The sequence below is a fragment of the Oryx dammah genome, unplaced genomic scaffold, assembly GCF_014754425.2.
Source record: "Oryx dammah isolate SB20612 unplaced genomic scaffold, SCBI_Odam_1.1 HiC_scaffold_9, whole genome shotgun sequence".
Classification (NCBI taxonomy): domain Eukaryota; kingdom Metazoa; phylum Chordata; class Mammalia; order Artiodactyla; family Bovidae; genus Oryx; species Oryx dammah.
Window position 1 is genome coordinate 38,664,725 of NW_024070193.1, and position 14,503 is coordinate 38,679,227.

At 45.9% G+C, this 14,503-nt stretch overlaps 1 protein-coding gene across 8 annotated transcripts in view; it reads left to right on the forward strand.

The window, feature by feature from the left end:
• The window catches only part of ITPR1 (inositol 1,4,5-trisphosphate receptor type 1), a 348,439-nt gene that overhangs the window by 199,224 nt on the left and 134,712 nt on the right, over positions 1-14,503 (forward strand). For all 8 annotated transcript variants that reach the window (XM_040245980.1, XM_040245986.1, XM_040245987.1 and 5 more), the window contains 2 exons: positions 9,308-9,428; positions 11,640-11,824. In XM_040245980.1, the coding sequence (XP_040101914.1) occupies positions 9,308-9,428; positions 11,640-11,824 (306 nt within the window). The remainder of the gene's footprint in view (positions 1-9,307; positions 9,429-11,639; positions 11,825-14,503) is intronic.

The window sequence follows — 14,503 nt, forward strand, 5'->3', positions numbered from 1 at the left end:
TCCGCGAAGCATTGATAACAGATGCTTTTCTCTTCGTGGAGAATGGTTTTTACAGGAATTGCGTGGATAATGAAGTACCTGAGAATGTTTTTCTGTATCAGGTGGTTCTATGGCTGTTGATTTTTTTCCTGAAAATGCCTTCTTTTTTTCTCCCTCTTTAATCTTGTTGATTCCTTACCTCCAACCTTCGAAAGACAAGCGGCTTTCAAATGAGTGGTAGCGTGTTAACGCTTTTTTTAAAAATTACGTATTTTTTTATTTTTGACCACACTGGGTCTTTGTTGTTACACGTGGGCTTTCTTTAGTTGCCGTGCTCGGGCTTCTCATCGTGAGGGGGCTTCAGTAGGTGCATGCGTGGGCTCAGTGGGTGCAGTTCCCGGGCTCGAGAGCACATCTCAGTAGTTGGGTGCACAGGCTTAGTGACTCTGTGGCATGTGGCATCTTTGCATACCAGGGAGGGAACCCATATCCCCTCCATCAGCAGGCAGGTTCTTCACCACTGGACCACTAGGAAAGTCTAACACTTAATAAAACATGTCTGGGAATCTCCATTATAACCCCAAATGTGTACCTATAGTTCATCAGAAGGCGTTACGTGGCCAGTGGGAATAAGACATCCTTGACCCTTGATGTGGCTACCTCATTCCACCAGCCCCAGCACGTGCTGACCACTGGCGCCTCCTGGAGTGGTACAGCAGCCCTGCAGCCTGTTTGTCAGTGTACTTAAGAGTTTAAAACATGAGAATCCCTGGACCTGGGAGATGTTTTCATTATTCTTGGAAAAGTCACTCTTCTTTATATAACTGAGGTCTGGGTCACTGGCTGTGGGAGTCTTACTGCAGGTCCATGGACACAGCCTGCAGGATGAAAATGGGACTTGGTCTCCAGTGCTCAGAAGAGCAGTAGTAACCATCCTTGTCATGCATGTAGATGGAGGTGTCCTGGGGCTGATGGAGGCCCAGGCTCGTTGAATTGTAGACAAATAATCTTAATTAAGGTAAATTCTCCAAGAGAAGAGTGATAGACAGTCCATATGATATCACTGGTACATTTATTAGATACTGCTATTCTGTTACTCATGCAGAGGAGTTCATATTAACTTAGTACTCATGGTATTATCCCCATTTTGCAGGTGAACAAACTGAGGCTCAGGGGATTAAATTACCATCCTCAACCATGGTCACCACTGCTAATTGCAAAACCATGATTTCAACCCAGATCTGTGTGACTCTCAAATTTGAATTCTGGAAATTTTAGTGAGAGATGTTTTCTTAGGAACTGTTGGTAACCTTCTATTTAATTTAGCTTCTCTGCTAGCCTTTGGTTATCTCTAAAGTGTCATAAAGTAAGAATATCACCTTTAGAATGTCTGTGCATGGTTTTTGTGTCATTGGGGAATAAGAACTTGTTAGATCCCAAGCTCGTGAGTTGTTAGAGGCCAAAATGTGCGCCTTACCAAGAGCCATTCTACTCAGAGCCAAATGCTTTGGTTAATCAGGATGAACTTGCTTCTCTTGTAATTAAAAGTGACCATTGCTATGAGGCAGTTCCCATTTCCTAGAGACTGTGATCAAAAGCAAATGTCAGCATCAGCCAGTCAAGGTAATTGGAAACCACTGAAACTCCAGTACTTTGGCCACCTCATGCCAAGAGTTGACTCATTGGAAAAGACCCTAATGCTGGGAGGGATTGGGGGCAGGAGGAGAAGGGGACGACTGACGATGGGATGGCTGGATGGCATCACGGACTCGATGGACATGAGTCTGAGTGAACTCCGGGAGTTGGTGATGGACAGGGAGGCCTGGTGTGCTGCGATTCATGGGCTCGCAAAGAGTCAGACACGACTGAGCGACTGAACTGAAATGAACTGAAACAGGAATTTGTGTTTTGTGTTTTTGGTATTGGTCCCTGCTCTCTCCTTCCATTGCTCTTGCTCTGAAACCACGTTTAACCCAATTATTAGGCAGGAGTGGCCAGAGAAATCAACTTTAACCTTTTACGCCCAGAGCGAGGCCCTGGTTATCCAAGTATAATTAAAATACGTAGTCCAAGCTGGCTTTCTAGAATACTTGTTTTGAAGCAATACTGTTTTCTAAGCTGTGCTCGCCTGTCTTATTTACCTGCTGAAAAGCCTGCGTCTTGTTTCCTCAGCTAGATTTGTACCTGCGTCCTTCCTTCCTCCCATGTTTTGTGTCTTCCCTTCCTTTCTTTAGCCTGTGTTTCTGGGGGAGGAAAACGGTGGACTTGGAGTTTTGCTGCATTTAAGGCACCAGTGGAATGTCCAAGGGGCGGCTGGAAATGTGGGTTCTGGGAGGAACGACAGAACTTTGAAGCCCTTTGGAGCTTCCCGGGTGGCAGTGTGGTAAAGAGTCTGCCTGACAGTGCAGTAGACGTGAGCTCCATCTCTGCTCTGGGAAGATCCCACATGCTGTGGAGCAACTAAGCCACACACCACAACTGCTGAGCCTGGGAGCTGCAGCTATGAAGCCCCTACACCCTGGAGCCTGCGCTCCACAACGAGAGAAGCTGCCACTATGAGAAGCCTGTGCACTGCACCTAGAAAGCAGCCCCACCTGCTGCAACTAGAGAAAGCTCGGGCACTGACAGGAAACCAGCACAGCCATGCATAAGTAAAGTTATTTTTTTTTTTTTAAATCTTTGGAGGCTTTTAAAGCAGGACAGAGTTGGGTTCCAGTCCTTCCCAGTTCTGTGAACTTGGGGAAATTTCAGAGCTTCAGAACCCTTTTCTTACATGTTAAGGCTATAGTATGACTGGGATGATGACCCAGTATGACCTGTGGATGACTGGGAGAATTAATGTTTATGAATAGCTAGCACAATGCCTGGTACACAGTAGTTGCTTAGCAACTGGCAGCTTGTACTATGTCCTGCTAGACTGCAAGCTACAAGGGAGTGGGCTGAGGGGGGCAGAGACGTGTCTCAGATGCTGTTCTATGCTGAGCACCATGCCTGGCCCCTGGGAGGTGCTCATTGGATGAGTGAGCAAATGAACTGTGTAGACTCAGGAGAAGGGAACTCTGAAGTCCAAGTGTAAACGCTTGCTAGTGCACATCTTGGCAGGAAAACGAAGAGGTAGACTAGAAAGGACCTGGGCAGAGCACAGATAATTAAGGACAGATTATACAACAGGCCAGAGGGAGATTAGGGGGTTATCTTTCCCTCAGGATGGAATTCATGAGCAAAACAGAGCCTTGAGAACTAAACAGGGGAGAATCTCAGGCAGAAGGTGCTGGGCAGCCATGTTCATTAGCCCAAGAGGTTATGAGAGCTGGTGCCCCCAGATTGGCCATTAAAATAGGAAATTAGGAATCAGTTGCTCTGGCGCCGATTGACTCATCTTTTGTTTATTCAAGTGCCAGATGGGAACAGAGCAGATGCTCAATAAATGTTGGCTCAATTGAATTCATTTAGTTGAAGGATTCTTTCTCCTTTAAGTTAGGCCGTTGAGTCCCCATCTCAAGTTCCATCAGAGAGGACCAAGAACTGCAGGTCGAAGGCGGCCTCATCAGCTGGTGCATCCTCCCCAGCTCCCTCAGCCCAAGCACAGTCCAGCCTTGGGACCCAAGCCTGCTCAGGCTCGAGGGATGTGACACCAGCCCGGGTCACTGAGGTTGATGGGTTCAGAGTAGGACTTACTTCATTCATTTTTATTGTTTCTATTGTAGTGCAGCTGACACGCCATGTTGCGCGTGTTTGAGTTCTGCAGCAACTTTTACACTCTCAGCTCTTCTTTCTCGGATTCTTCTCCCACGTAGGTTATTACAGAGTGTTGAGTAGAATTCCCTGTGCTTCCAGGAGGTCCACCTTGATCATCAATTTTATGAGTATCACTGTGTTTATGTTAATCCCAACCTCCTAAGTTCTCCTTACCCCTTGCCCAGCTTCCCCCTCATTAAGTCTAAGTTTCCTGTCTGTGAGTCTCGTTTTGGTTTGAACGTTGGTTCACTGTGATCAGGTTTTAAATGTGATGTGTAAGTGACGTCTGATGTTTGTCTTGCTCTGTCTGACTTATTGGACCTGGTGTGATCATCTCAGTCCATTCTTGTTCCTGCAAATGGCGTGGTTTTCTCCTGATTCCTGGCTGAGTCTTAATCCACTGGGTATATGTAGCATGTCCTCATCCATTCACCTGTGGATGGTCATCTCAGGGTTCCCATGCCTTGGCTATTGTAAATAGTGCCACAAACATTGTTGGGGTGCCTGTGTCTTTTGGAAGGATGGTTTTCTCTGAAGACACACCCACCCAGGAGTGAAATCTTGGAATCTCATGGGAGCCCTATTGTTTTGTTTTTGGATGGGATTTCTATACTGTTCCCCATAGTGACTGTTTCCAGTATATATTTCCACCAACAACGTAGTAAGTTCCCTTTTCTTCAGGCCCTCTCTAGCATTTGTTCTCTGTAGACTTTTTAATGACTGTTGCTTGGGAATTACCTCCTCATTGTTTTGATTTGCATTTCTCTAATCATTAGGGCATCTGGTCCCATCACTTCATGGGAAATAGATGGGGAAACAGTGGAAACAGTGTCAGACTTTATTTTTTGGGCTCCAAAATCACTGCAGATGGTGACTGCAGCCATGAAATTAAAAGACGCTTACTCCTTGGAAGAAAAGTTATGACCACCCTAGATAGCATATTCAAAAGCAGAGACATTACTTTGCCAACAAAGGTCCATCTAGTCAAGGCTATGGTTTTTCCAGTGGTCATGCATGGATGCAAGATTTGGACTGTGAAGAAAGCTGAGTGCCAAAGAATTGATGCTTTTGAACTGTGGTGTTGGAGAAGACTCTTGAGAGTCCCTTGGACTGCAAGGAGATCCAACCAGTCCATCCTAAAGGAGACCAGTCCTGGGTGTTCATTGGAAGGAATGATGCTAAAGCTGAAACTCCAGTACTTTGGCCACCTCATGCAAAGAGTTGACTCATTGGAAAAGACTCTGATGCTGGGAGGGATTGGGGGCAGGAGGAGAAGGGGACGACAGAGGATGAGATGGCTGGATGGCATCACCGACTCGATGGACTTGAGTCTGAGTGAACTCCGGGAGTTGGTGATGGACAGGGAGGCCTGGCATGCTGCGATTCATGGGGTCGCAAAGAGTCGGATACGACTGAGTGACTGAACTGGACTGAACTGAATCATTAGGGATGCTGAGCATGTTTTCATGGGAGTTTTCTTTTTAAAGAATTTGAGGATAATTTAGTGCTTGAAATTGGCTTCTGAGAGTCAACTCTGTTTTGAATTCATCTTCAATCACTTCCCACAGAGCATTTCTTGAGGGCAGGGTTCTTAAGTGCCCAAATTGAAGGGTTTTCAAGTTGTAGTTGTGGGAAGCGTCCACAAGGCGGCAGCACTTCTTCATTCCCCACTGATGTAACTTGGGTAACCAAAGCCTTAGAGAAAGTCATGTTTCTGGGTTGTAAATTAGAGTGGAAATTGCCCGAACAGACACCCAAAGGCTTGTATCTCATTACCTTTCCCCACTTACCCTTGCCCACCACCCCCAAACAAATCCCAAGCCCTGCAGAAGTGCCATGCTGAGGGTGCTGTAGATAGATGGCAGGTAGGTGGGGCAGCCCAAAAGAAGAAGGCTGGAAGCGGGAACCCCACCACCAGGATCCTGGAGACCAGGTGAGTTTGCAGAGGTCTTCCTGCCCAGCAGGTCCACCATCCTTTGCAGGCACTGGGTTTGACTTAGGTCTAAGAGGGCCAGCCTGGATCTGGGGATGGTGGTTCCATCCTGGGGGCCCAGGCTCTACAGGTCCAAGGGAGTCTCTTGGCTGGTACATCCTCCCCACCACCCTCAGCCCCAGCACAGTCCAGCCTTGTGACCCTAGCCTGCCCAGGCTCCAGGGATGCTCCACCGTGTCTTTCTTTCCAGGGATGGGATAGGCGTTTCTTTCTTTTTCGTTTGTTTCTTTCATTTTTTTTTTTGCTGTGTAGTTTTTATGGGCTTCCCAAGGCAATGGTGCCCCACTCCAGTAGTCTTGCCTAGAAAATCCCATGGATGGAGGAGCCTGGTAGGCTGCAGTCCATGGGGTCGCCAAGAGTCAGACACGACTGAGTGACTTCACTGTCACTTTTCACTTTCATGCATTGGAGAAGGAAATGGCAACGCAGTCCAGTGTTCTTGCCTGGAGAATCCCAGGGACGGGGGAGCCTGGTGGGCTGCTGTCTGTGGGGTTGCACAGAGTCGGACAGGACTGAAGTGACTTAGCAGCAGCAGCAGGTGGCACTAGTGGTAAAGAACCCACCTGCAAATACTGGAGACATAAGAGATGGGTTCAGTCCCTGGGCTGGGAAGATCCCTGGGAGGATAGTTTATATACATTGTTGCATTTGTGTTTGTTGAATTTGATTCACTTGTATATATCCACATATCTGCTTTTTAGACTCTTATTTATGTTAGAGTGCTAAGTGGAGTGGAGTTCTCTGTGATAGGTCCTTGTTGATGTCTGTTTTATTAAAGCATGTTTATATTACTGTGTATCTGGCATGGCATATTAACATGCCAACCTTCTGATTTGTCCCTCACCCCCTCCCTTTATCTCTGGTAACTATCAGATTTTTTAAAAGTCTTCGAATCTGTTTGTTTTGTCAAGGGTTCATATGAGTCAATTTTTAGATTCCATCTCTAAGTGATATTTGATGATATTTGTCTCTCTCTCAGTATTATCATCTCTGGGATCATCCATGTTGCTGCAGGTAGCATTATTTCATTGTGTGTGTGTGTTTTTTAATGCCTGAGTCATATTCCATTGTCGGTATGGACCACACCTCCTGTGTCTATTCACCTGGATATATTCACTGGATATTTTGGTGGCTTCCTTGTCCTGACTATTGTAAATAGGATTGTAGTGAAAGTTGGGGTGCTTGTGTATTTTTGAGTTAAGGTTTTCTTTGGAAACATGCCTAATAGTGGGATTGCTGGGTCATTTGGTAGCTCTGTTTTTTTAGGATTCTCCATGTTGTTCTCTGTAGTAGCTATACCAATTTCTGTTCTGTCGAACAGCATAAGAGGGCATCATTTTCTCCGTGCCTTGTCCAGCATCTATTCTTTGAAGACTTTTTGAGGATGACCATTCTGAGTGGTGTGGGGTGATACCTCAATATGATTTGATTTGCGTTTCTCTTAATAATTAGTGAAGTTGAGCATCTTTTCATGTGTTTTTACTTTTCTTTAAACAGTGTGAGATTTACCTCTTGAAATAAGGTTCTGGAAAATCTGTCGTTTTTTAAATTATTTTTCGATTACCTACACCAAGGTATTTCTTGAGGTCAGATGTCATCTATAGCCCCTCAGGGCTTGAATAAGTCAATGCTTATCGGCACTCCTTTTAAAGTTGTTACGAGAAATGGCCACAAGGCGGCAGCATTTCTTCGTGCCCAACAGGCCTTGTGTCTATTCGTGTCCATCAGCACACGTTTAAAAGTTGTTGTTATGAGAAATGGCCACAAGGCGGCAGCATTTCTTCATGCCCAACTGGGCTTCCTTGGGCAAGCAGAGCCTTAGCAAGAGTCAGGTTTGTGGCTTGTAAATTAGACACTGGAGCCTGTGTCTCCTTACTTCTTTCCCCGTATTTTTCGCCTCTCAGATAAATCCCAGCTCTTGCAACACCGCTCTCCTGAGGGTTCTGTCTTCCGTGGGTAGGGTGACTCTAAGGATGGAGTCTGGAGGTGGCAACCCCACCTGGAGACTGGGGGACTGTTCCAAACTCGTCCAGTCCAAGGGCTCTGACTTCCTCTGGGTACACTGAGCTTTGTTTGGCTACCAGTGGGCCTACCTGGATCTGGAGATGGGGGGAGCCGGGCACCACTACTGATCTTGAGGGGTGGGTTCACTTGCCGCCACTTCCTCCCAGCTGCCTCAGCCCCAGGACAGTCCAGCCTCGAGACCCAAGGCTGCCCAGGCTCCAAGGATGTGACACCAGCCCGGGTCACCAAGACCTGACATCCCCTCAGGAATACTGTGCTATCCCCTCCGCAGAGGAGGCATTTGTTTGCCGCTTCTGTTTTTTTTTTTAATCTCACTTTTATTTTATATTGGAGTATATTTGATCATTTGTTTCAGATGTACAGCAAAGTGATTCAGTTATCCATATACACTGGCTATTCTTTCCCAAGTTCTTTTCCATTGTAGGTTATATAAGATATTGAGTATATTTCCCTGGGCTATACACTGAGTCCTTGCTGGTTATCTATTTTATATATAGTAGCATGCATATTTTAATCCCAAACTCCTAATTTATCCCTCTCCCCTTTGGTAACTGCAAGTGTGTTTTCTATGTCTGTGAGTCTACTTATGTTTTATAAATAAATTCAGTTGTATCTTTTTTTTAGATTCCACATATACCCGATCTCATAACGCATTTTAATTTCTTACAGTAATCTTCCTTTGCCCCTAGCACTTTACACTTGTTATCCTTTCATCTAAGAAACTTCTGTAGTATATTTTCAGCACTTTTTTTCTTTGCTATATTAAGTCCTCCTATGTTTCAGAGGGGATATGCAAGTACATCCTCCTAAAAATTGCAGACCAGTGGAGTAGTGTACCGTCCATGGTGACCTTTACCATGCAGGTCTAAAGCTACCCTGATGCAGATAACTTCAGAGGAAGGCCAAAATTACAGTTTGCACATGCCTTCAGGAATCAGTGTCGGATTGCTAGGTCGTTTGACTTCTTTTAAAATGAGTACAAATTTATACTGTCATGGAAAGGGATAGATCTTCCTCTGCAGTTGACTTCCAAGCACTTACCTGTGGCAGATGAACACTCTTGCATAGTCACCATGAGAACCGTATTCTCCTTTTATCGTTGGAGATACTGCGTGAAATAAACAAGGAGTATTCTAGGTGAGATCCACTTACCAGTTTATCAAGGCTGATTAAAAAATATGGGTTCTACTCACATAACATCTGAAAAGAACTCTGGGAGTTTGTCAGCCTTAATCTTTGTATTTTATATATTGCAAGAAGTTAAAGGTCAGAGAAGTAAAGTGACTTGCCTACAATCACACAATCAGAATACCATTGTTGAGGCTGATTCCACTGCTCCGTCCAGTGGTCAGACTTAGCATCAAGTTTGTGCGTTGCCTTAAAATCCTTCTGACTTGGTCTCCGTTGGCTCGGCCACTTCTGGAACCCTGTTCATCACCGGCCACCCTCTCCCACTCTTGCCTAAGGGTCTGTGAACCTGTGGTTCAGGGCAGTGTCTGCTTCTGACCAGTGTCTCGGTCACTTACAGGTAAATGTCTTCACGTGGCCTCCTCCTTGTCCTCTTTCTCGCAGACTCGCCAGCCTGTCTTCGTGCAGCTGCTGCAAGGTGTGTTCCGGGTTTACCACTGCAACTGGCTGATGCCGAGCCAGAAGGCCTCGGTGGAGAGCTGCATCCGGGTGCTCTCTGATGTAGGTAAGACTCCGCCTCGGTCTGGATTTCACATGGTGGAAACAGGCCACCCAGCAGCAGTCAAGGCCACCCTGGGCAGAGCACCAGCTCCGCAGCTCTGCGGAGCTCCCTCACACCAGAGGCTGCAGACTCAGGGCTGGAACCCCAATCTTCTTGATTCTTAAACCTCCCTTTTATCTCTCCAAGCCAGCACCTCCCAAAGTTCAGAGCCAGCAAGTCCCAAAGAAAAGCAGGCTTTGAAAAGCCAGATTGCATGGTTAAATGTTAGGCAGGTCTTGGCGAGTTCCAGTGTGCTCAAGTGCGTTCAGGGGCCTGGGAAGCCCCTTGTTCAAGAAAGTCATCCATTGACTCCGTTAAACAGAGTTGACCATATGGGAACTTTCTTTTCATGCAAAGCGCGTGTCCCCCACCGGGGAACATCCTTTGTCAGAGGTGGCGGTCTGCTTCCTCCTGCCTCTCGGTGATAACCTCTCCATCCCCTGCCCTCTCCCCTGCTGCTCCCCATCGCCCCTTGTCGGCAGCTTTGAAAGGAAGTTATGACCATTACTTCACCCTGATTTTGTCGGTCTCTGTTCTGTTGCCCTGTTCCACCCCCTTCCCATAAATACTATGAAAAGGGAAAGCCTTCCTTCCTAAATTGAGAACGCTTATCTGCCTCTAGTAGCTTTTCAGCTCCCTGGAGATACTAGAGAAGATGTGTAGGGCTCTTAGCACTGTTGAGCAGTTGTGTTCCACTGGGCTGGTTGCCCGATTGCAGCCTTCCCTGCCTAATTCCCTTTATATGCGTATGGCAGGCTCTCGTGTCTTTTTATTATTTACGTGGCACAATTTCACAATAAGAGATTAAGCTTTTGAAAGGGTGTATGTTATTATAGGTTCATGATGTGACAAGATAGGGCTCTGATCACTCTGAATTCTGCCCATATGTGATGGTGCCTCTTGAGGTTGTTGGTTAAAAGTGGGGCAAGTTGCTGAGTTGGCTAGCTCAGTGATCATCAGAGAGAGGAAATGTTTTAACAGTCTTGGCAGTGATGAGAAAAGGCAAGGAGCATTGGTGTTTGTTAGACAGTGGACCATGAAAACTGCACAGCCCATGAACCCCAGCACTTTTGTGCTTCTGCTGGCATAGAGCTTTGAAGATAGGCAAGAGTTGTCTTACTTTTTTTTTTTTTTAATGTTGTTGGATCTCCCAGATAGAAAGAAGGATTGTTCATCTGGTTATCTAACTTAATTTTTAAATTAACTTTTTATTTGGCAATAAATTTAGACTTTTAAGAACATTGCCAGGATAACACAGAGTTCCCATATACCCTTCAGCCAGTTTCCCCCGATGTCTGCATCATACATTACCAGCTATGTTTGTCAAAACTAAGAAACTGAGATTGGCCTATTGCTGTGAACTAAACTTCCAGACTTGGTTTTCAGCCCTTGTCCCACTGATGCCCTTTTTCTGTTCACAGTGCCATGCAGGTCACCACATTACGTTTAGTTGTCTCTGGTCTGTGACAGTTTCTCATGTCTGCATGCTGGGTCATGTCCGGCTCTGTGACCCCATGGACTGTAGCCCGCCAGGCTCCCCTGTCCATGGGATTCTTCAGACAAGAGTACTAGAGTGGGTCCAGACCTTCCTTATTTTCTGTGGCCTTGACCATCCTCCGATGTCCTGGTCAAGTATCTGTAGAATGTTCCCCCTTTGTGGATTTGACTGGTTTTCTCATGATGAGACCGGAGTTGCCCTTTTTCTGAAGGAGGTTAAAAGGAAAACAACAGCTTGTCTGGACATAATAGCTTATGTCATAGTAGATGTTGTCTTTTGTACTGTTTGGCTTAAAACAGCATTTTTTAGGTGGTTGAAAGAATACAAAACCAGAGAATTTTTCAAAAAGCAGTTTACTGGTTAGATGAGTTCCCTGTCTTGATAATTCTTAAATGTATGCATATATCTGAGCCCCTAAGAAGCCATTCATTGAAGAAGCCCTTTGGACCTGCCTGAACCGTGTGACCTTGGAGCATGTAACTTTCCTCACAGCTGCTGGCCTCAGAATTCACGCTGGAAAACCCGACCTAACAGAGAGCGAGGTTCAGCTGAACTGCGTATCCACGCTAACGTTGTAGGCATGGACACGCCTGCCTGTGGGATGATGCGGGTAGTTTGTGTTTCGGGGGGTCTCTCATCAGAGCTGTGGGCTCACGAGCCCCATCTCTCCTATGCAGCCAAGAGCCGGGCCATTGCCATCCCCGTGGACTTGGACAGTCAGGTCAACAACCTCTTCCTCAAGTCCCACAACCTCGTGCAGAAAACTGCCATGAACTGGCGGCTGACGGCCCGCAACGCCGCCCGCAGAGACTCTGTCCTGGCCGCTTCCAGGGACTACCGGAACATCATTGAGAGACTGCAGGTAATGCCCAGCGCTGACGGAAGCGACCCATAACCCAGCCTGAGGCGGCTCCCCACGCTGAAGGGCTTCCTTGAGCCAGGGAAAAGCTAGGATTGGCCCCAGGGGGATATCAATGTGATGAGTGGGTAGTCAAATGCAGATATGTGTGTTGGGCCAGGAGAGCAAAGCTCCTCGGGACCCAAAAAAACTCCCGACAAAGTCATAATCTTCAGAGGTTGTTCATGGATTTACAAATCTCTTTTTCAAGAAGTCCCTTGTTACTTACTAGGAAGGAATAAATCAGTGTTAGAAGAGGATGCTTAGAATAAGAGTGTAACAGCTCCTATTTTTTTCCCCATCATCTTGGGATTTTGGCCTCTTGAATCAGTAGGTAAACAAGTGTAATCATAACTGAGAGAGGAGTTGTCTATCAAATGAGCCAAATGAAAATAAAAGTGTTACTAAATTCTAGCTAGATTCTAGTCTGTTTACTTAGTGCCTACAAAGAGACATGCTCTTCTTTTGTTAAGAGGGAGAGTAGTGAGAATTAGATGATGTGAAACATTTAAACACACTCCACAATGTTAACATCTTCCTTTGAACAAGCACCTCAGGTGATTTCATCACAGATGACGCATGGACCATGGTTAGAGAATCAGATCCTTCAGATGAGCTTGGTGCCGTGGTGCAGAGTGTGATCTCAAGCCAGTGCCCGATCGTGGCTCTGCTGCTTAGAAATGCATAACCTTAGGGAAGTTACTTAATTTCTCCAATTCCCTAACTTGTAAAATCATTTAATAGTAACACCTACGTCATAGGGTTGATACGAAGATTAAGAGACTTAAGACGTTCCAGTCACTTGTGCCTGCCTAAGAAATGACAGCAGCGATTATTTTATTCTTTGACTCTTCTGGAGGTTACTGGGCTCAGTAAGGTGTTTCTTGCTCAAGTTCATTCATGCAGTTGCAGTCCGATGGTGGTTGTGTTTGGACTCACCTTGAAATCGCACTCGTTCACACGTTTGGCAGTTGATTCTGATTGTTAGCTGGGACCTCAGCTCTTGCCTGAAATACCTACATGGAGCCTCCCCATAGAGGATGGACTTCCTCACAGCATGGCAGCCAGGTCCCAAGATAAGTCTGGAGAGATAGATAAGTAAAAGCTATATTGTTCTCGTGACCTGGCTTCAGAAATCACATGGCATCCTTTCTGTCATATTCTTTGGGTCAAGATAGTGATGTATGCCCGCTTAGGTTCAAGGGGAGAGGACATAGACCACCGTTTGATGAAGAAGAGCTTGCAGAATTGTTTATACTGCAGTGTTTGTACAGCAGTGGAAAATGGAATACACTCGAAGCACAAAGAACAGAACCTGGCTTGTAGTGAGCCAGCTCACTTGATCAGTGACCTGCTCTTGTTAATATTATTATGGTCATTATCCTTATGACCATAATAATTATCAGGAACAAGTGAAGTAAATGAATCTCTAAGGGTGACACAAGTTACCTAAAGAAAAAAAGAGTTCACTGATGCATTCATCAGCCCCACCCTAGGCACAGGGGATACAGCAACCAAAGCCAGAAATAATCTTCACCTTCATAGAGTCTCCAGTGTTGGAAGGGAGAGAAACAATAAGCAGATCACACAGATAAAAGTAAAATGGTGAGAGAGACAGACACTGCAGAGGAGTGAGCAGAGCTGTGAAAAATACTGACGAGAAAGCTCATCTTGCCTGGAGCTGGGGGGGGGGTCAACAAAGGCACTGCTGGGGAAGGAACATTGGAACCAAGACCAGGGGACAGGGGGACTGACTTAAAGAACGGAAGGGAAGGGAAGAGCTTGTGAGGAGGCCATTGCACAGGGGAGAATACGGCGCAGAGACCTCAGGAAGGTTAGCTTGGCTGGAGCCCACAGAGCTGGGTGGATGGGCGGGGCTCTTGCCGGTCAAGGAAGGAACTTGAGCCTTGTCATGACAGAGCTACTTCTTAAACAAAGGTAGCCTGATTCCCCATGGAGTGTTTGCTGATCTCCACTATGGTTTAGAAGGAGGAAGGTCATTGTAGACTTGTAACTGGATGAACACACAGCATTTTCTCCTGCTCAAACTGAATTATCTGTGGCTTAGAAACACACCAGTGCTCTTCTTAGATCATTGTGCATATTCTTGGATAACAGAATAAAATACATAAGTTTAGGCAGTGCTTGTTTTAAAGACTTGGCCAGTAGCCAAAGCCATCCTCATTTATCTAATGAGTTATTGTCTGTCTGAGTCCCTGCAGTTACGAGATTACTCAGAACGACAAAAATTGTCATAATGTGAGAACATTAACTTGCAAATGAAGTGCTTATATAATTAACCCCCATTCAGACATCCCCCTCACTTAACACTGGCATCTCCCCCTGCCCATTGCTTCGCCATCCTTGTCTGTTGGTCTCTCCCCGATTGCCGAATGTTCTACATTTGACAATGCAATGCAAATCAATTGCAATGTGAAGTTCCAACCTGGCAAAAGATGCAAGATTTCGTGAACACGATGCCGAAGAACTGTTTCAATCTTGTACAAAAGCTGGAGACAGATAATGAATTGCCAGAGTGAGGGCCAGTCACTGTTGAAGAAGAGGAAATTGGGTGCTTTCCCAGAGAGAACTGTTAGGGAAACTGACAAAATTCTCAAAGAATTTTGCCAAAGCAACCCTCTT